The sequence below is a fragment of the Lepus europaeus genome, chromosome 11, assembly GCF_033115175.1.
Source record: "Lepus europaeus isolate LE1 chromosome 11, mLepTim1.pri, whole genome shotgun sequence".
NCBI classification, from domain to species: domain Eukaryota; kingdom Metazoa; phylum Chordata; class Mammalia; order Lagomorpha; family Leporidae; genus Lepus; species Lepus europaeus.
In genome coordinates this window covers 39,835,430-39,858,190 of record NC_084837.1, presented here as the reverse complement: position 1 = coordinate 39,858,190, position 22,761 = coordinate 39,835,430, and the positions used below count along the sequence as shown (strand labels likewise).

Here is a 22,761-nt window from a genome sequence, read left to right as displayed (position 1 = left end):
TGGCATTTTGGGTAAGGCCACAGTCTACAGTGCTGGCATCTCATATGGGTGCCAATTTGCATCCTGGCTGCTTCACTTCCGATCCAGCTCTCTGCTATGGTCTGGGATAGCAGTAGAAGATGGCCCAAGTCCTTGGGCCCCTGCACCAGCATGGGAGACACGGAAGAAGCTCCTGGCTTCAGATTGGCCCAGTTCCGGTTGTTGCAGCTATCTGGGGAGTGAAACAGTAGATGGAAGACCTCTCTCTCTGTCTCTACCTCTCTGTAACTCTGCCTTTCAAATAAATAAATAATCTTTAAAAAAAAAAAGTGAGGGTGCAAAAGGAAATATATACATGTACATATATATATATATATATATATACATACATGCATACAGTTTTATTTTAAGTTTTTTCTTTACTTATTTGAAAGGTAGAAAGAGACAGAGAGAGCGAGATGTTGGTTCACTCTCCAAATGCTGGTAATTGCTGAGGCTGGGCCAGACTGGAATAGGGAACTCATTCTCTCTCTCTCCTGTGGGTGGCAGAGACACACCTACTTGAGCTGCCTCCAAGGGTACACGTTAACAGGAGTCTAGATTGGAGAGCCAAGCTGGGACTTGACCCAGGCCATCTGTCATGGGATGTAGACATCCCACGTGGCCCACTCCAAATGCCAAAATGCTTTCCACCAAAAGAATATATATATAAAATATATATTATATAATACATATAATATATATTATATAATACATATAATATATATTATATATAACATATACATAAAATCTTTAAGATTTTTATTTATTTGAAAGAATTACAGAGAGAGGTAGAGACACAGAGAGAGGTCTTCCATCCACTGGTTCACTCCCCAGATGGCCACAACGGCTGGAACTGTGCCAATCCGAAGCCAGGAGCCAGGAACTTCTTTCAGGTCTCCCACGTGGATGCAGGGGCCCAAGGACCTGGGCCATCATCCACTGCCTTCCCAGGCCATAGCAGAGAGCTGGATCAGAAGAGGAGCAGCTGGTTATATATGATTTTATTTATTTATTTGAGGTAAAAGTTACAGATAGAGGTCTTCTGTTTGCTGGTTTACTCCCTAAATAGTCGCAACAGCCTGAGCTGAGCTGATCTGAAGCCAGGAGCTAGTAGCCTCTTCTGGGTCTCCCATGTGGGTGCAGAGGCCCAAGCACTTGGGCCATCCTGGATTGCTTTCCCAGGTGCACTAGCAGGGAGCAGCTGGGACTCAAATCAGCACCCACATGGATGCCAGCACCTTTGGCAAAGGCTTAGCCTACTATGTCACAATGCCAGCCCCTCAAAAGAAAATATTGATGTTGGGACAGCCATAAGTCAAATCTTATTGTAAATGGAAACAGAAGAGATTGATAGGAATGATACTTAGTGCCTGGGGACTTGTTGCCAGAGAGGGTATAAGAAAGGGAGCTTGGGTGAATCACTTGTCCATTTTTGTTCATGAATGCAGTAAATTAATGAGCTGGTCTTCCTTGGTGAAGGCTGGGATTTGTTTGAACCCTCAGGTTAGGCTACAGAAAATTTTTAATTCTTTTTCTGGCTAACCCATGGTCAGTCTGTGATATCAGGATTTTCGTGATCTGTAGATCACTATACAATAATTATCAGTGCTGCCAGTTACACCAATTGTATGTCATGGTGCAATGCATATGTTTTTTGGTTTATATGTCGATTCAAATCCTGAGCAGTGCCTGAACTGTAGGAAGTAATGGATAGAGAGCAACCATATCTGTGTTCTAAAGGACCTTGGAAGACTAAGAGAAAACCATGTAGAAAAAGAAAGTTGCTTGGTACAGATATTTCCCTCAGCACTTGGTATGTCCTCATCCCTTATCAGAGTGTCTGGATTCAAGTCCTGCCTCCACTTCCTGTTGATGCATACCTTGAAAGGTACCACATGATGCGCAAATATTTAGATCCCTGCCACCCATGTGGGAGACCCATATTGAATGCCTGGCACCTGGCTTTGGCCTGATTGGCCCTTGTGGGAATTTGGGGAGTGAACCAGCAGGTGGAAGTTCTTTGTGTGTGTGTCTCTCTCTGTGTGCCTTTCAAATAAATGAAAATCAATAAAAAATTCAAAAAAAGTTGCTTGTTTTTGCATAACTGATAGTTCTAATCTACTGTTTTTGTTAGTATAATCTGATCTCTGTAACAATAGTTGAATAACAATCTTTTAAATTATGTTTGACCATGAAGAAAATAATCTTTTATAGAAGACAGTTTTGTGTATGTGTGGGCATCAGGAGTAGTTTATTATGAAAAAGTAAAAATAAGTGGTTGATTCCCTGCCATCCACCCGGGAGACCTGGATGGAATTCCTGGCTCCTGGCCATGGTTGTTGCAAACATTTTGAGAGCGAACTAGTGAATGGGTATACATGCACACTCTCTCACTTTTGGCCTACCTTTCAAGTGAATAAAATAAATAAATATTTAAAAAGGAGAGCCTTAGAAGTCACTTGTCTTGTTTTAATGAATGAAAGGAGTCCCATGTCTGTATTATTCCTGGATCTTTCTTTGAGAAAAACAAAAAAATTGACTGTCACACTTATTCAAATAAAATAGGGACCCAAGCAGTTGGGCCATCTTCCACTGCCTTCCCCAGGCCATTATCGGGGAGCTGGATCAGAAGTAGAGCAGCAGGAACACAAACCAGCACCCAAAATGGGATACTGGCACTGCAGGCAGCAGCTTTACCTGCTATGCCACAACACTGGGCCCAGTTTTGTTTTGTTTAATAATTTTTATTTATTTGAGAGGCAGAGAGACAGAGCTCCCTGCTGTTGGCTTACTTCTCAAATGCCTGCATTCGGTGAAAGCCAGGAGCTCTTAAGTTTCCTACATGAGTGTCAGGAACCTAGTTACTTGAGCCATCATTGCTGCCTCCCAGAATCTGCATTAGCAGGACGCTGGAATCAGAGGTAGGGCCAGGGACCAATCAGGAACTCTAATATGGGTCATGGGCATCCTAATTGGTTTCTTACCTGCTGTGCCAAGGTCTGCAGTTAAAAAAAAAGTTTTTTCAATTGAAATATTTTTAGTTGGGATATGCGTTATCCACAGGCTCCTCCCTTCCCTGTAAAGCTTCATTCTGGTACCTATTAGGATTCCCATTTTGAGAAAAGGAGAGGTTTATAATTAAGGTGAAAGCTTTTCTTTTGCTCATGTTTAATTAAGCTCAAACCCAAAGCTTAGAGTTCCCTGATATAATCTGCTATTTTATTATGTCTTATTTTATATGTGATGTATACATCTATATGGTTTTTTGATATTATATATTACTACTTCCATAATTACCATTATACTTTAAAATAATTGGTATCTAACAGCCTTTTTATATCTCTATGTATTATATATATGGCATTGGGATTGCTACAACTCAAAGTATCGTGTTAGATTTATTAGTTGTTGACCTAAACAAAAAACTTAAGTTCTATTTTTTTAAACTTGGTTATTATGCAGATTATTATTATTCATTACGCTTCACACACACACACACACACACACAGTATAGATACTCCTGAGTGTTTGATTTTTTTTAACTGCTTAAACTGGTTTGTGTTTCTTTATTCCCTAAAATAAAGCAACCAAACGTTTTTTGTGTAATGAAAGAAAATTAACCTCACTTGAAACTCTCATTTTCTCAATTTATTATTGATATAGATGAGTAATGAAAGAGGCTTCAAAAATGTTGAACTGGGAATCATTGGAAAAAAAAAGAAAGTCCCGAGACGAGTCATCCACTTTGTTAGTGGTGAAACAATGGAAGAATACAGTACAGATGAAGATGAAGCTGATGGCCTGGAGAAGAAAGACGTTTTGCCAACCATTGACCCAGTAGGTTTAATGCTGATGGTTGTTTTGTCAGTAGATTTTGTTTTGATGAATTTGTTTCCCCTTAAACATAGCTTGGAAAGGACCTTTTGAGGTTTAGATTAACTATATTCTGATTATAAAATTTTACATTATGGGTTTGGTAAAAAAAATCACTTTTTACACTATATGGATGGAAGTATATCCAAGCATTTTGGTAGCCTAAAACAGTTTTTCAGGGTAATAATTGTCAGTGTAGATAAATTTCTTTTAAGATTCATCTTAGTAGGGGCCAGTGCTATGGCACAGCAGATAAAGCCACTGCCTACAGTGCCAGCATTCCATAAGGGCACCAGTTTGAGTCCCGGCTGCTCCACTTCCGATCCAGTTCAGCTCTCTGCTGTGGCCTGGGAAAGCAGTGGAAGGTGGCCCAAGTTCTTGAGCCCCTGTACCCATGTGGGAAACCCAGAGGAGGCTCTTGGCTCCTGGCTTCGGATCGGCCCAGCTCCAGCCATTGCAACCATTTAGGGAGTGAACCAGCAGATAGAAGAAATCTCTCTCTCCCTCTCATCCCCCACCCCACCCCCCACCCCCACCTCTGCGTCTCTGAAACTGCCTTTGAATACATAAATAATTTTTTTTTTTTAAAGATTTACCTTAGTAAATTGAGTGCCTAAATCCCAGTCCCTTTGAATTAAGGTCTATACTACCATGATAGATACCACCTAAAACTTAAGAGCTGTCATTTCCTTTTTATATGACCTCAGATTTTGATCAGAAGATAGAATTATGTGGGGCTGGCATTGTGGTGCAGTGGGTTATTCCTCTGTGATGCATCCCACCTGAGTGTCAGTTGGGGTTCTGGTTGTTCCTCTTCTGATCCATTTCCTCACTAATGTGCCTGGGAAGGAAGCAGAACATGGCCCAAGTGTTTGGACCCCTGCAACCCACATGGGAGACCCAGATGCAGTTCTAGGCTCCTGACTCTATCCTGGCTGAGTCCCAGCCATTGTGGTCATTTAGGGAGTGAACAGCGGATGAAAGATCTCTCTTTGTGTCTGTCTATCTCTCCCTCTCCTTAACTATGCTTTTCAAATAAATAAAAATAAATATTAAGAAGATAGGAGTGTACGGTTCTGAACCTTAATATAGGCTTACCAGCTATATTTAAGAATTTTTTTTAAGATTTATTTCTTTGAAAGGCAGAGTTACAGAGAGAGGGAGAGATGGAGAGATCTTCCATCTGCTGGATCACTTCCCAGATGGCTGCCATGGCTGGAGCTGTGCCTATCCAAAGCCAGGAGCCAGGAGCTTCTTCTGGGTTTCGCATGTGGGTGCAGGGGCCCAAGCATTTGGGCTATCTTCTACTGCTTTCCCAAGCACATTTGCAGGGAGCTGGATTGGAAGTGGAGCAGCAGGACATTAACCAACACCCCTACGGGATTCTGGCCTTGCAGGTGGCAGCTTAGCCCATTACGCCACAATGCCGGCCCTAAGAATTTCTAAGTTATATCATTTTTTACTATAAAATCGTAACGGGATTAATGGAAGGTATATTGCCTTTCCTAGTAGTCATTTTCAGAGTCCAGTTGATCACAGTTTACTGATTTTGTAACCATAGGCACTATTTTAGGTGATGGAGTAGTCAGCAATATAAATTTCTGGTATTAAATGCTAGTTAGAAGACAGATAATAAACTAATATATGCACAGTTATCAGGCTCTGAAAAGTGCTATTAAGTAAAGCATAGTACTAGGACAGAGAATTAAAATTTATAATTGACTTTAGAAATGTTACTACTCGGCTGGCGCTGCGGCTCACTAGGCTAATCCTCCGCCTGCGGCGCTGGCACCCCTGGTTCTAGTCCCGGTTGGGGTGCTGGGTTCTGTCCCGGTTGCTCCTCTTCTAGTCCAGCTCTCTGCTGTGGCCCAGGAAGGCAGTGAAGGATGGCTCAAGTCCTTGAGTCCTGCACCCACATGGGAGACCAGGAGGAAGCACCTGGCTCCTGGCTTTGGATTGACGCAGCACGGCGGCTGTGGCAGCCATTTGGGGAGTGAACCAACAGAAGGAATACCTTTCTCTCTCTCTTACTGTCTAACTGCCTGTCCAAAAAAAAAAAAAAAAAAAAAAAAGAAAAGAAAAAGAAAAAGAAATGTTACTAATTGTTTTTCATCAGATTCACCTCTAAATAAATTTTGGCTCTTCAAAAAAATCACGTCCAGGCCAGCGCCGCGGCTCACTTGGCTAATCCTCCGCCTGCTGGGCCGGCACACCAGGTTCTAGTCCCAGTCGGAACACCGGATTCTGTTCCGGTTGCTCCTCTTCCAGGCCAGCTCTCTGCTGTGGCCCGGGAGTGCAGTGGAGGATGGCCCAGGTGCTTGGGCCCTGCACCCACATGGGAGACCAGGAGAAGCACCTGGCTCCTGGCTTTGGATCAGCGTGGTGCGCCGGCCGCAGCAGCCACTGGGGGGTGAACCAATGGAAAAGGAAGACCTCTCTCTCTGTCTCTCTCTCTCTCTCACTATTCACTCTGCCTGTTAAAAAAAAAAAAAATCACATCCAGATTTTCAACTACAGAAGATATTAAAAGGATTGTGCTCTGTATTCTGAAGGTAGTTCAAGATATATGTAGAATATTGCAGAAGTGTTTCATTCAGTGAAAGAATTTCAGAACAAATGTTTTCCTTTTAAATTACTTTGAAGGATTAGTTCTTATTTGCATAAACTTGAGTGTGTACATGTGTGTTTTTAAAAGTCATTGCGTCAAAAGTTACCATGTATTTAAATAGAAACTGAGAATAAAAGCATTGTCATAGAATGTACCTTTAGCCGGTGCTGTGGCTTAACAGGCTAATCCTCCTCCTTGCGGCACCGGCACACCGGGTTCTAGTCCCGGTTGAGGCGCTGGATTCTAACCCGGTTGCCCCCCTCCAGGCCAGCTCTCTGCTATCGCCCGGGAAGGCAGTGGAGGATGGCCCAAGTCCTTGGGCCCTGCACCCGCATGGGAGACTGGGAGAAGCGCCTGGCTCCTGGCTTCGGATCAGCGAGATGCGCCGGCCGCAGCGGCCATTGGAGGGTAAACCAACGGCAAAAAGGAAGACCTTTCTCTCTCTCTCTCACTATCCATTCTGCCTGTCAAAAAAAAAAAAAGTACCTTTAATACTTTCCTAAGATTTACTCTTTTTTTAAAGATTGATTTATTTATTTGAAAGAGTTACAGAAAGAGGAAGAGACAGAAAGGGAAGGAACTTCCAACTCCTGGTTCACTTCCCAAATGGCCTCAACTGTGGCCAGGCCTAGGCCTGGTTGAAGCCAGGACCTGAACCTCCATTTGAGTCTCCTACATGGGTGGCAGGGGCCCAAGCACTTGGGCCATCTTTTGTTGCTTTCCCAGGTACATTAGCAGGGAGATGGGTCCAAAATGGAGCAGCCTGGACTGGAACAGGCACCTATATGGGATGTTAGTGTTGCAGATTGTGCTTTAACCCACTGTACTACAGCATTGCCTGGCCACAAGGTTTTCTGTTTTTGTAAAGCTTTACTGAGATAATGCTGAGGGCCAGGAACTCAATCCAAGTCTGCCCCATGGGTTGGAACTCCCTAACCATCACCACAGCCTCCCAGGGTCTGCATTGTCAGAAAGCTGGAATCAGGATCTAGCTGGGATTTAAATCCAGGCACTCTGATATAGGATGCAAGTGTCCCAAGCAGTGTCTCAAAGATTTAATTATTTATTTATTTGAAAGGCAGAGAAACAGAGAGAGAGAGTCAGAGGCAGAGATCCTCCATTTGCTGGTTTGCTCCCCAAATGACCGCAATAGCCAGGACTGGGCCAGGATCCAGATCTCCTCTGTGGCTGGCAGAAACCCAAGTACTTGGACTTTCATCTGCTGCCTTCCCAGACACATCAGTTGAGAAATGGCTCTGAAGCAGAGCAGCCAGAACTGCCGGTGTTACAGGAGGCAGCTTAACCTGCTGCGCCACAAAGCAGGCCCCGTCACGCAGTGTCTTAATTACTACGCTAAATACCCACCCGGCCCTGGACATAAGTTTTAGTTTTACTTGGGTATGTAGCTAGGAGTGGAATTGTTGGGTCATATGGTAACTCTGTGTTTAAATGAGGACCTGCCAGACTTCCTAAGTGGGTGTACCATTTTATGTTTCTGCCAGCAGTGTGTAAGGGTTCTGATTTCTCCACATCTTCACCAACAGTTATCTTTTTAAAAAAAATATTTATTGGGGCCGGCCTTGTTGCATAATGGGTAAAGCTACTTCCTGCGACACTGGCATCCCTTATAGTCTCTAGTTGGAGTCTTGGCTACTCCACTTCCTGTTCAGTTCCCTGCTAATGGCCTGGGAAAAGCAGAGGAAGGTGGCCTCACTGTTTGGGTCCCTGCCAGCCACATGGGAGACCTGGAAGAAGCTCCTGGATCTTGGCTTCATCTTGGCCCAGCCCTTGCTGTTGCGGCCATCTGGGGAGTAAACCGGTGAATGGAAGATTTTCTCTCTGTTTCCCTCTCTTTCTGTAACTATGACTTTCAAGATAAATAAATACATCTTTTAAAAAAATACTTGTTTTCATTTTCTTTGAAAGAGAAACAGACACAAAGAAGTTTTCCATCTGCTAATTCATTCCCTAAAAGCCCGCAACAGCCAAAGCTGGGCCAGGCCAAAGCCAGGAGCCCAAAATTCTATCCAGGTCTCCCGCATGAGTGGCAGAGACCCAATACTTAAGCTATCATCTGATACTTCCCAGGGTATACATTAGCAGGAAGCTGGATTGGGAGTAGAGTAGCCCAGATTCAAACTAGGCACACTGATATGGGATGCAGGCATCTTAAGCAGTGTACCAAATGTGCATTCCTTTTTGGGTCTAGCCATCCCATTGGCTGTGAAGTGATGTCTCATGGTTTTAAAATGCCCTTTTGTGTTGGCCACTGGTGCACTGATTGCCATTGAGCATCTTTTCATTTGCTTAGTGGACATCTGTATATCTTTCTTGAAGAATTGTCTATTCAGATATTATGCTCGTTTTTTAAAAATTTAATTATTTATTTGAAAAGCAGAGTTACAGAGACAGGAGAGACACAGAGAGAGATTTTCCTTCCACTGGTTCAATCCCCAAAAGGCCATGACTGCTAGGGCCAAGTTGAAGCCAAGAGCCAGGAACTCCATCCAGGTCTCCTACATAGTTGTCAACAGCCCAAGTACTTGGACCATCTTCTGGTGCCTTCCCACATGCATTAGCAGGGAGCTGGATCAGAAGCAGAGCAGCTGAGACTCAAACCAGTGCAGGTGGGATGCAGGTGTTACAGGTGGTGGCTTAACCCACTGCACTACAGTGCTGGCCCTCCCTTGCTGATTTTTCAGATTGGGTTATTTACATTTTTTATTGAGTTGTAAGAGTTTTTTACTTACTGAGAAAACAAAGGTAGGGAGATGGATACATAAATAGATATCTTCATCTGTTAGTTCACTTGCCAAATACCCACAACAGCCAGAGACAGCCAGGGCTGGTCCTGCATGAAGCTAGGAGCTCAGAACTCAAGAGTCGTCTTTGTGGGTGACAGGGATTCAAGTACTCCATCTTTTACCTGCTGTTTCCGAGGTATGCTTCAGCAGGAAACTAATCAGAATGGAAGTGTGCCTCAAACCCAAGCACTTCAGTATGGATCGAAGTCCCAGGTTCTATCTCGATTGCTACACCAATGCCTGCTCCTTGTAATGGGTGGATTGTTTTTGTTTTTTTTTTTTTCAGTATGTTCTAGACACAAGTCCCTTATATGATACATGGTTTGCAGGTATTTTTTTTCCATTCTTTGAATTGTCTTTTGACTTTTATGGTTTTTTGTTTTAATTTTAAAAAAATATTTATTTATTTGAGAGAACAAGAGAGAGAGAGAGAGAATGAAGCAGTTAGAGAGCTCTCTGGCTCACTTCCCAACATCCCAGATACCTGGAAATGTAACAACTCAATCCAAGTATTCCAGATGGGTGGCAGGAACCCCATTACTTGAGCCATCATTACTACCTCCCAGGTTCCACATTAGCAGGAAGGTGGAGTCAGGAGCAGAGCCATGTATTGCCCTAGGCACTCCAGCACTCCAGCACTCCTCCCTCACTTTCTTGATTTTTGATGCACTGAAATTTTTAATTCTGATGTAGTCTAAATTATCTGTTTTTTATTTTTGTTGGTTGTTTTTATTGTTGTATTTGAGAGTGCATCTGGGGTTAGGGCTATGGCGTAGTAGGCTATGCCTTCCACCTGCAGTGCCAGCATCCCATAAGGGCATTGGTTCGTGTCCCGGAAACTCCTCTTCCAATCCAGCTCTCAGCGTATGGCCTGGGAAAGTAATGGAAGATGGCCCAAGTGCTTGGACCTCTGTACCAACGTGGGAGATCTGGAAAAAGTTCCTGGATCCTGGCTTCAGATCAGCCCAGCTGCAGCCGTTGTGGCCATTTGGGGAGTGAACAGGCAGATGGAAGACCTCTCTGTCTCTGTCTCTCTCTCTCTCTCTGTAACTCTGCCTCTCAAATAAATAAATATAATCTTTTAAAAAAGTCTTCTTTAAGATATTTCTGAGGTCCTGAAGATTTATTCCTATGTTTTCTTTTTTAAAGTTTTAGAGTATTAACTCTCACATTTGGGTCTTTGCTCTATTTTGAGTTAATTCTAGTATAAAGTGTAAGATAGTGGTTTAGCCTCAGTCTTTTACATGTGGTTTTCCAGGTGATAAAACACTGTTTATTGAAAAAACTACCTTTCCCCCTTTGGATGGCCTTGTCACCCTTGTTTAAAATCAGTTGACCATAGAACAGGGTTTTATTTCTGGACTCTCAGTTCTACTCCATTGTTTTATCATTGTGTCCATACCATGCCATCTTGATCATTACTTTGTAGTAAGTTTTGAAATTACTCCTATTTTGTTCTTTTTTTTTTTTTAAGAAATTTTAAAAAATTCTTTCAGTTATTCTGAGTCCCTTGCAATTCCATGTGAATTTTAGAATCATGTCAGCCTCTGAAGAGGAGACAGCTAGGGATTGCATTGAGTTTATAGATCTATTTAATTTGTGAATCAATTTAGGTCAAATTTACTGTCTTTCTAAATTTTTTTTAAGATTTATTTATTTATTTGAAAGTCAGAGTTACACAGAAAGTGGAGAGGCAGAGAGAGAAAGTCTTCCAGCCAGCGCCGCGGTTCAATAGGCTAATCCTCCGCCTGTGGCGCCGACACACCGGGTTCTAGTCCTGGTCGGGGCGCCAGATTCTGTCCTGGTTGCCCCTCTTCCAGGCCAGCTCTCTGCTGTGGCCCGGGAGTGCAGTGGAGGATGGCCCAAGTGCTTGGGCCCTGCACCCCATGGGAGACCAGGAGAAGCACCTGGCTCCTGGCTTCGGATCAGCGCGGTGCGCCAGCCGTAGCGGCCATTGGAGGGTGAACCAATGGCAAAGGAAGACCTTTCTTTCTGTCTCTCTCTCTCACTGTCCACTCTGCCTGGCAAAAAAAAAAAAGGAAAAAAAGAAATAAAGTCTTCCATCCACTGGTTTACTTCCCAAATGGCCTCAATGGCCGGAGCTGTGCCAATCCACAGCCAGGAGCCAGGAGCTTCTTCCAAGTCTCCCACTCTGGTGCAGGGGCCCAAGGACTTGGGCCATCTTCTACTGCTTTCCCAGGCCATAGCAGAGAGCTGGATGGGAAGTGGAGCAGTTGGGACTCAAACTGGCGCCCTTATGGGATGTGGGCACTGCAGGTGGCGGCTTTACCAGCTACGCCACAGCACTGGCCCTGAACCTGTAATCTTGCTGAAGCGGTTTCTTTAAAAATTTTAATAAATTATTTATTTATTTATTTTTTAATTCTTTTGACAGGCAGAGTGGACAGTAAGAGAGAGAGAGAGAGACAGAGAGAAAGGTCTTCCTTTGCCATTGGTTCACCCTCCAATGGCTGGCGCACCGCGCTGATCCGAAGGCAGGAGCCAGGTGTTTCTCCTGGTCTCCCATGGAGTGCAGGCCCAAGCACTTGGGCCATCCTCCACTGCACTCCTCGGCCACAGCAGAGAGCTTGCCTGGAAGAGGGGCAACTGGGACAGAATCCGGTGCCCCGACCGGGACTAGAACCTGGTGTGCTGGCGCCGCAGGCGGAGGATTAGCCTAGTGAGCTGCGGCACCGGCCGTTTTATTTTCATTTTATTTGAAATGCAGAGAAAAAATCAGAGCAAGATCTTCCGTTTATTGTTTCACTCCCCAAATGCCTGCAACAGTTAGGGTTGAGCCAGGTCAAAGCCAGGAGTCTTCCACATGAGTGGGTGGGGGCCCAAGTGAATGAAACATCACATGCTAACTCCCAGGATGCACATTAGCAGGAAGTTGAAGCTGAAGCAGAGGAGCCAGCATTCAACCAGATACTCCAGTATGGGAAATGGGCAGCTTAACTGCTGTACCAAACACACGCCCCTGTATTTGTTTCTGATTTCCAAGAGGTTTTTGGTGGATTCCTTCAGGTTGTCTGTATACAAGACAATGCCTCTTGCAAGTAGAGATAATTAGTTTCTTTTTCTAGTCTGGATGCTCTTTGTTTCATTTTCTCACCCACTAACTTGGCTAGAACTTCCCCCAGTACTGAGTAGGAGTGGTGAGAATAAAGCTGATCTTTGGGTAGAAGAGTGTTCAGTCCTTTGTCATTAACTGTGATGCTAACAGTAAGTATTTTACACATGTCCATCAGGTTGAAGAAATTTCCTTCTATTTCTAGGTTAAGTGTTTCTATCATGATAGGGTGTTGAATTTTTTTAAAGATTGTATGTATTTATTTATTTGAGAGGTAGAGTTACAGACAGTGAGAGGAAGAGGCAGAGAGAAAGGTCTTCAGTGCGCTGGGTTCACTCCCAAACGGCCACAAACTGTTGGAGTTGTGCCAGTCAGGAGCCAGGAGCTTCTTCCGCGTCTGCCACGTCAGTGCAGGGGCCCAAGGACTTGGGCCATCTTGTACTGTTCCCCAGGCCATAGCTCTGTTGCCCTTTCACTTGCGGTTGACTTCAGACAGTGCACGCCACCACTGGGAAATTAGAGGGCAGAAAATTCCCTATTAAGGCCACAGGGACTGTTGGGACATCTTCCCAGTTTGGGTGCTGTCCTTTCCATTAATGCTTTCATTTTACACTTAGACATAGGGGTTATCTTAGTCTATTTTGTGCTGTTATACCAGGACACCACAGACTATATGATTTGTAAAGAATAGAAATTTATTGGCTTGTAGCTTTGGAGGCTGGGAAGTCCAGGACTGAGAGAAAAGTTGGGGGGAACATTAGGCCTCCCAGCTTCATCACTTCTTAGGACCCACCTCCCAACACTGCTGTTTTTCTGTTTAAGTTTCCAGCACGTGCTGGACCTTAGCAGGGACACTAATGATTCTCTCTGTATTATTAGACCTTGAATACTCTCTGTCCTTTGCTGGTTTTATAAATTCTGTCCACAGTTTTCGAAATAATCCCTTTATTAAGCTCTGCTATTAGCTAATGTTTTTAAAAAAGATTTTATTTATTTGAGAAGTAGAGTTACAAACAGAGAGAGGGAGAAACAGAGGTCTTCCATGCACTAGGTCACTCCTCAAATGGCTGCAACAGCCAGAGCTGAGCTCATCCAAAGCTAGGAGCCAGGAGCTTCTTCTGGGTCTCCCACATGGGTGCAGGGGCCCCAGCACTTGGACCGTCCTCCACTGGTTTCCCAGGCTGTAATCAGAAAGCTGGATTAGAAAAGGAGCAGCCAGAACACGAACTGGTGCCCACATGGGATGCTGGTGCCAAGGCAGAGGCTTAGCCTACCACACCACAGCACAAGCCCCTACTAGCTAATTTTTTATATCATTTTATTTCCTGCCAAGACTGACTAATACAATAGCCAGTAGTTATCCACTAGAGTAGTTTTTAATAACTGAAGTCAGGCATGGCTTCACTTCATACCCATTTTCTACAATGCATCATGGATGTGGTAGGATAAAGGTATTTTGAGAGATATGCTGTATTTACATTGTAGGTTTGTAAAACAAACCTAATTAAACAACCTTGATATTTAAAGTAAAGATTTAAGATTAATACTCCTGGGGCCGGCACTGTGGCATAGCGGGTTAAGTTGCTGCCTGCAGGGCTGGCATGCCATATGGACGCCAGTTCTAGTTGTAGCTACTCCACTTCTGATCCAGCTCTCTGCTATGACCTGGGAAAACAGTAGAAAATGGCCCAAGTCCTTGGGCCCCTGCATCCCCGTGGGAGTCCCAGAGAAAGCCCTAGGCTTCTGGCTTTGGATCAGCTCAGTTCTGGTTGTTGTGGTCATTTGGGGAGTGAACTAGCGGATGGAAGACTTCTCTTTATCTTTGCCCCTGCCTCTCTGTAACTCTGCTTTTCAAATAAATAAATAAATAAAATCTTTAAAAAAAGATTAGTACTCCTGGGTTCGTGATACTGATGAGATTAATAAATAGAAATCTAGGGGCCGGTACTGTGGCGCAGCAGGTTAAAGCCCTGGCCTGAAGTGCTGGCATCCCATATGGGCGCCGGTTCTAATCCCGCCTGCTCCTCTTCTGATCAGCTCTCTGCTATGGCCTGGGAAAGCAGTACAAAATGGCCCAAGTGCTTGGGCCTCTGCACTTGCGTGGGAGACCCGGAAGAAGCTCCTGTCTCCTGGCTTCGGATTGGCTCAGCTCCGGCAGTTACAGCCATCTGGGGAGTGAACCAGTGGATGGAAGACCTCTCTCTCTGTCTCTACCTCTCTCTAACTCTGTCTTTCAAATAAATAAAATAAATCTTAAAAAAAATAAATAGAAATCTAGGTCTTTTTATAATATAATATTTCACTTAGATTTTACCTTATATATACCTTATGAATAAACATTTTCTCTACTTCCCTTTTTTTTAGTTTTGATAAAAATGCCTCAAATATATGTATCTGTGTATATAGTTTTAAAATTTGTTGCATACAAAATTGTTATCTACTTAAATGGACTGACACATTTTCTAATATACAATAATCCATCCTTAACACAGGGGATGCATTCCAAGTCTTCCAGTGGATTTCTTTTTTATTTTATTTATTTATTATTTTTAAAAATTTATTTGACAGATAGAGTTAGACAGTGAGAGAGAGAGACAGAGAGAAAGGTCTTTCTTCCGTTGGTTCACCCCCCAAATGGCCACCACGGCCGGCGCTGCACCGATCCGAAGCCAGGAGCCAGATACTTCCTCCTCGTCTCCTGTGCGGGTGCAGGGGCCTAAGCACTTGGGCCATCCTCCACTTCCCTCCCTGGCCATAGCAGAGAGCTAGACTGGAAGAGGAGCAACCAGGACTAGAACCCGGCACCCATATGGGATGCTGACCCCGCAGGTGGAGGATTAACCAAGTGAGCTATGGCGCCGGCCCCCCAGTGGATTTCTTAAACCAGAGGTATCATAGAGCCCTATATATAGTGTTTTTCCTATACATACATACCAATGATAAAGTCTAATTTATAAATTAGATATAGAAACAATAATTATAAAATAGAACAATTATAATAACACTGTAATAAAAGCTATGGGAATATGCTCTTTTTCGCTCTTGTTGTGTTTGTCATTCTCTCTCAAGATATTAAATTTTCCATTCAGTATTTTTGGACCACAGTTAATTGCATTTACCTGAAGCCACAGAAAGCAAAACCATGGATAAGGCTGTGGGGGAGGTATTCTATTCTGAACTTAAAATTATTATTATTATTTTTTTTTATATATTTTTTTTTTTGACAGGCAGTGGATAGTGAGAGAGAGACAGAGAGAAAGGTCTTCCTTTTTGCTGTTGGTTCACCCTCCAACGGCCGCTGCGGCCGGCGCATCGCGCTGATCCAAAGCCAGGAGCCAGGCGCTTCTCCTGGTCTCCCATGGGGTGCAGGGCCCAAGCACTTGGGCCATCCTCCACTGCCTTCCCGGGCCATAGCAGAGAGCTGGCCTGGAAGAGGGGCAACCGGGATAGAATCCAGCGCCCTGAATGGGACTAGAACCCGGTGTGCCGGCGCCGCAAGGCGGAGGATTAGCCTATTAAGCCACAGCGCCGGCCTCTGAACTTAAAATTATCTGAGCTGGTTTTTTACCTGTCTTAAAAAAAAGGAAAAAGGGGCTGGTTTTGTGGCATAGCATATTAAGCCATTGCTTGTGATGCCAACATCCCTTTTTTTTTTTTTTTTTTTGACAGAGTGGACAGTGAGAGAGAGAGAGAGAGAGAGAAAGGTCTTCCTTTGCCGTTGGTTCACCCTCCAATGGCCGCCGCGGTAGGCGCGCTGCGGCCGGCGCACCGCGCTGATCCGATGGCAGGAGCCAGGTACTTATCCTGGTCTCCCATGGGGTGCAGGGCCCAAGGACTTGGACCATCCTCCACTGCACTCCCGGGCCACAGCAGAGAGCTGGCCTGGAAGAGGGGCAACCGGGACAGGATCGGGGCCCCGACCGGGACTAGAACCCGGTGTGCCGGCGCCGCAAGGCAGAGGATTAGCCTAGTGAGCCGCGGCGCCGGCCCAACATCCCATTTTACAATGCCAGTTTGAGTCCTGGTTTCTCCATTTCCAATCCAGTTCCCTGCTAATGGGCCTGGGAAAGCAATACAAAATGGCCTGAGTAATTGTGCCCCTGCCATCCACATGGGAAACCTGAAAGGAAATCAGGCTTCTGGCTTCTGCCTGACCCTGCCCCAGCTATTGCAGCCCATTGGGGTGTGAACCAGCAGTTCGAAGATCTGTCTCTCCTTCTCTCTGTGTCACTCTGCCTGTCAAATAAATAAATAAATCTTAAAAGAAAATGACAGTATACAGTATGGTGGGGGCTACAAAGGAACACAATATATATTGCTGCTGGGTAGTGTACGTTTTTTGGCATGAAGTTTTCCAATGTGAGTGAAGAACCTTCTAAATGATTATGTTGGGGTTTGGAGGAGGTTGGCATTTGGCACAGCAGTTAAGACACCGCTTGGAATCTGCATTCCATATTTGAGTGGCTGGGTTTGAGTCCTTGCTGTGCTCTCAGTTTCAATTTTCTGCCAAAGCACACCCTGGGAGGCAGCAGATGATGGCTCAAGTGATTGGGTCCTACCTGCCCCCTATTATGAGATAACTCGGATTGAGTTCTTGGCTTCCCGCTTCAGCTTGACCTAGCCCTGGTTGTTGCAGACTTGAGGAGTCAGTCAGTGTGTAGAAGATCTCTGTTTGTCTCTGCTTTTCATGTAACTAAAATAAATATATAAATAATTAAATTTTTTTGCCTAGTTCTACCCTTAGTTTTAAGCATATAGGGAAATAGACTTAATACATTATAGTAAATGGGGAAGAAGCAGCCTTATGGAGAAAATATGAAGATACAACAGTGTTGGAAAACTATTTGCATGTGCATGCTTTGGAAGAGTGGAAAAATAAACTAAAATATTAGTGATAATTATATCTGGTAGATGGGACTGGCGCTGTGGCACAGCGGGTTAAAGCCCCAGCCTGCAGCGCCAGCATCCCATATGGGCGCCTGTTAGAGTCCCGGCTGCTCCTCTTCTGATCCAGCTCTCTGCGATGGCCTAGGAAAGCAGTGGAAGATGGCCCAAGTCCTTGGGCCCCTGCACCCACATGGGAGACCCGGAGGAAGCTCCTGGATCCTGGCTTCGGATAAGCTCAGCTCTGACCATTGTGGTCATTTGGGGAGTGAACCAGTGGAATGGAAGACCTCTCTCTCTCTGGGTCTACCTCTCTCTGTAACTCTTTCAAATAAATAACAATTCTATAAAAATATTATATCTGGTAGAAAATTTTGAGATATTTTGTTCCATTTTTTTTCTAAGTGTTTTATAATCACTTTATAATCAGAAAATAAGTTGTTTAAAAATAATAAATCTTGTCAGGTCTTGATAGGGAAGGAATAGATGGATTTTTAAACTTTTGGAGGAATCATGAATAAGTTTGAGTTTTAGCTACATCAGTTTGAAGTCTTGAAGACTTAAGATCTAGTCCTAGTTTTGCTTTTACTGGGGTCATGGTGGTGGTTTTAATACTGGTAGTGATGGCAGTGTTCTACTGTAGACTCTTCAGCCACTTTTTGTTGTTGTTGTTAAAGATTTATTTATTTAGGCTGGCGCCGCGGCTCACTAGGCTAATCCTCCGCCTTGCGGCGCCGGCACACCGGGTGCTAGGCCCGGTTGGGGCACTGCATTCTATCCTGGTTGCCCCTCTTCCAGGCCAGCTCTCTGCTGTGGCCAGGGAGTGCAGTGGAGGATGGCCCAAGTGCTTGGGTCCTGCACCCCATGGGAGACCAGGAGAAGCACCTGGCTCCTGCCTTTGGATCAGCGCGGTGTGCCGGCGCAGCGTGCCAGCCATGGCGGCCATTGGAGGGTGAACCAACGGCAAAGGAAGACCTTTCTCTCTCTCTCTCTCTCTCTCTCTCTCTCTCACTATCCACTCTGCCTGTCACAAAATAAAAAAAATAAAATTAAAAAAAATAAAAATAAAAAAATAAAAATAGAGATATATTTAAAAAAATTATTTATTTAGACTGGCGCTGTGGCTCAACAGGCTAATCCTCCGCCTTGCAGTGCTGGCACACCGGGTTCTAGTCCCAGTCGGGGCGCCAGATTCTGTCCCGGTTGCTCCTCTTCCAGTCCAGCTCTCTGCTGTGGCCTGGGAGTGCAGTGGAGGATGGCCCAAGTCCTTGGGCCCCTGCACCCGCGTGGGAGACCCAGACAAAGCTCTTGGTTCCTGAGAGAGAGAGAGAGAGATCTATCTTCCATCTGCTGGTTCACTCCTCAGTTGGCCGCAATGGCTGGAGGTGTGCCGATCTGAAGCCAGGAGCCAGGAGTTTCTCCTGGGTCTCCCACATGGGTGCAGGGCCCCAAGGACTTGGGCCATCTTCTGCTGCTTTCCCAGGCCATAGCAAAGAGCTGGATCAGAAGTGGAGCAGCTGGGTCTCGAACTAATATCCATTGTGGGATATCAGCACTGCAGGCGGCGGCTTTACCTACTACACCACAGTGCCAGTCCCTTCATCCACTCAATCTTAACAGCTATCTTGCATTTGCCTTTATAATGCCTTTACAATAAATATATCTAGCTAAAGTAACATGATTTTTTAAAAAGATTTTTAAATTTATTTGAAAGGCAGAGTTACAGAGACAAAGAGAGATCTTCCGTCTACTGGTTCACTTCCCAAATAGCTACACCAGCAGAGGCTGGGCTAGGTCCAAGTCAAGAGCTTCATTTGGGTTTCTCACTTGGGTGGCAGGGGCCCACGTTCTCAGACCATCTTCTGCTACTTTTCCAGGGAGATTAGCAGGGAGCTGGATTGGGAAAGGAGCAGCTGGGAGTCAAACCGGTCAGTGCCCATAGGGGTTACTGACATTGCAGGCGATGGCTTCACTCAGTGTGCCACAATGCCAGCTCCTAGAGTAACATGATTATGGACAAATTTATATTTCTTCCCTCTTTGGAAGAATTATTAAAATAGGCAAATATGGATTTATTTCTAGGCTGTATACTGTTTTCTTTCAGCAAACATATAGATTGGTATATTGAAGCATGCTTGTATCACTCTTTTCATCCACAGAGGCAAACCGGCACCTACTTGGCAAGCTGTGCAGAAGTTCTGTATGGAATTACTGAGCCAGGATTAACTGTGGAGATGTGCAGTGTTACTGCATTCTTCCAGTGGTCCTGACCTACCAAATACATGCTGTGTTTGTCTTTGGTTGTTCATTTAGGTCCTTTTTTAATCTTTTAATAAAATATATGAAAAGCCTCATTTTGCCACTTTTATATCTCATTAAAAGCTCATTTAATATGTCCTTACTTACCCTGCTTAATTTCTGGAATTTCAGTTTCCCCACTGTAACACGAGGGTGTTGGACTGTAAGGGTCCTTAAAGTTTTATCTGTTGGCTGCACACACACTCTGGTGCTGTGCTTACGAACGGTGAAGACAAAACAGGTAAAAGGAAGGCTCTGGATTATCAGTTTGTGAATAGTTCAGACTGTTACCAACTCCATTTCATATTAAAAAAAAAAAAAAAATTGGGGCCGGTGCTGGGTGCAGCGGGTTAAAGCCCTGGCCTGAAGCACTGGCATCCCATATGGGCGCCAGTTCGAGACCCGGCTGCTCCTCTTCTGATCCAGCTCTCTGCTATGGCCTGGGAAAGCAGTAGAAGATGGTCCACGTCCTTGGGCCCCCGCACCCGCGTGGGAGACCCGGACGAAGCTTCTGGCTCCTGATCGCTGCAGTTCTGGCAGTTGGCGGCCATCTGGGGAGTGAACCATCGGATGGAAGACCTCTCTCTCTGTCTCTACCTCTCTCTGTCTTTCAAATAAATAAAATAAATCTTAAAAAAATAAATTTTACTTGAAAGGCAAGTTGCAGGGGTGAGGGGACAGTAAGAGAGATCTTCAACTACCCACAACACCTTGGACTGAGCCAGGTTGAAGTCAGGAGACAAGACTCAGTCTAGGTCTCCCAGGTGCAGGCACCCAAGTACTTGAACCATTGTCTGCTGCCTTCAGGGTGCACATTAGCAGGGAGCTGGATAGGAAGTGGAGGAACAAAGACCCCAACCAGGCTGTCTGCTATGAGATACAGATGTCCCAAGAGGTGAGTTAACTGCCGTACCAAAGTGCCTGCCCCAGTGGCTGCATTTTTTTTTTTTGGTTCTTTCATGAGATTAAGGTGGTAGCAGTTATCTGGGTAAATGTAACATAATTTTGTGAACTTCCATTTATAAAGAATAGTTTTGATTGGACTAGAGTATCTGTAGTGTTGCCTGTTGAATATAGGTTGAGCATCCCTATGATATTCCAAAATGATCTTAAATTTGAAAGTTTTCAGAAAGTATTAGAAGTGCTTGACTGGTAACATATTTACAGACACTTCAAAATCTAAAAAACTAAAATCAGAAACATTTCTGGTCTCAAACATCCTACAAAGGGGATATTCAGCCTGTATTCTATGGGCCTACCAGGTATTTGACTATTTGATTCTAGCCTAAATACAGAGACTGAATTTAGGTATGAATGTTGCTAATCTCACTTCTTGTTGCAGACAAAACTTACCTGGGGCCCCTATTTATGGTTTTACATGCTTCGGGCTGCCACATCAACTCTCTCAGGTACTGCTTTTTCTGTTTGAGTAGTGTATAATTGTCATAATATGATCCAAGATAAGGGGCTTTGCCAAATGGGATGTTTCCAGATGGAAGGATAAGCAACAGGGATCTAATCACTCGAACCTCCACAGCTAGCCAGCTAGCATTGGAAGATATTAATCTAACATTCTTGCAGTTCACCTTAAAACATTCAACTTCCCATTACATTAAAAAAAACGTAGAAAAATGCCTATATATGTTTAGATGATTTTCATGTTCTTGAGCTCTTCAACAAGTGTTTTGCTACTTCGTCATTTAAGTTCCTGGTGGTATTGTTCTGTCTCATTGCTTATTCTAAAGTGTATAAAGTTCATTTATATTTTTCTTTCATTAACATTTCTTAAATTGATATAACTGTCTTATATGAAGAAAATGAATTATCAACTTATGACTTAAATTTAAATATAGCTTCTAAGTCATAAAGCTTTCCTCTGCTGTTTTAATTCCTTCACAGCTTGTAGCACTTTCTGCTTTTATTGGGGGTAACTGTGAATAGTAATTGGTGGAACAGTTACTCAACACTCACTGTATTCAGGAGTTGCATATAATAGAAACAGCTTGAGCCATTTTGGATCTGTTTTGTTAGTTTGAGCAAGCTTTGAAAAAACATAACTTTTCACAGTGCCTGACACATAGCAGGCATTCAGTGAGGGTTGTAATTACAAGCCATTCCTCTCCTGCCATTTTTGTGAAGACATTTAACAGATAATTATAACACCTGGTGATGTGTTAGAATAGAAATATGAACACGCTGTTGTTGGCAGCTCAGAGGCAGCTACTCATACCTCTTGGAGAATCAGGGAAGATATACAGAAGACAGAGACAAGGGGACTTCAAAAAGTTCATGGAAAAATGGAATTATGTTTATTTTGGTGCAGATTTTTTTTAAAAAATCATGTTCTTTCATAATATGCATTCTCCACAAATTTTTTGAAGTACCTGTATGTACTGGGTTTTTATAATCTTGAGAACAGGAATAGTCACTGCTTCTACAGTGTCTTACACATAGAAAGTACTCAAGAAATACTTATGGAATTGTCTAAGTCTTCACGCTTTTGTATCTTTAGTGTGTGACTTTCTTGGAGAGAAGATTGCATCTGTCTTGGGCATCAGCACCCCAAAATACCAGTATGCCATTGATGAGTATTACCGGATGAAGAAGGAGGTATGTCTCCTTCAGTTCTGTTTTCTGTAGACATGATGGGCTTACATAATGAGCATATATATTCTTTAGCTGTGCAAGAGTAGTTCCCTTAATTTCTTTAAAGAATTTATCTTTTAGGATTTTTAAATTGGATCTGTGTATAAAACTAAACTGGATTTCATTATGCTAGAGCTATGTGAGGTGCCTAATATACATTATTTATTTTTCAAAAGTCTCTTTTTAAAAATTATTATCCTAATTTTTAGATAAGGATACAAGGCCCAATGTCTGTATTTATAGCACACAAACTGGATGTTGGAGAAGTGGAGTGAGCTTGACACATAAAAACTTATTAAGTCTTAGAAATGTATATGTGCCAGTTAAGGCACAAAGCTAACAGTGCAGTTCTGAGTAGTGAGGTCTTAAGGTGGAGATGAAATGAGTTTAGTCTTAAAGAATAAGAACACTTAAAAGCATGAGCTGAAGAACCAAAGGACCTGAATTCACAATCTGACTTTGGCACTTCTAACTTTGTAACTATCGTTAAGGTATTGAATCTCTCTAAGCCTGTTTCCTCATTTTTTTTTCAGTTTCCTCATTTTTATGAGAAG

General features: G+C 43.7%; 1 protein-coding gene across 2 annotated transcripts in view; it reads left to right on the top strand.

The window, feature by feature from the left end:
* Positions 1-22,761, top strand: part of LOC133769903 (signal recognition particle subunit SRP54) — an 87,886-nt gene that overhangs the window by 61,037 nt on the left and 4,088 nt on the right. Inside the window, exons 2-4 of one of the 2 annotated variants that reach the window (XM_062205270.1) lie at positions 3,685-3,858; positions 20,904-20,970; positions 22,074-22,171. In XM_062205270.1, coding sequence (XP_062061254.1) covers positions 3,685-3,858; positions 20,904-20,970; positions 22,074-22,171 — 339 coding nt within the window. The remainder of the gene's footprint in view (positions 1-3,684; positions 3,859-20,903; positions 20,971-22,073; positions 22,172-22,761) is intronic. The other variant, XM_062205271.1, reaches the window with a different exon arrangement.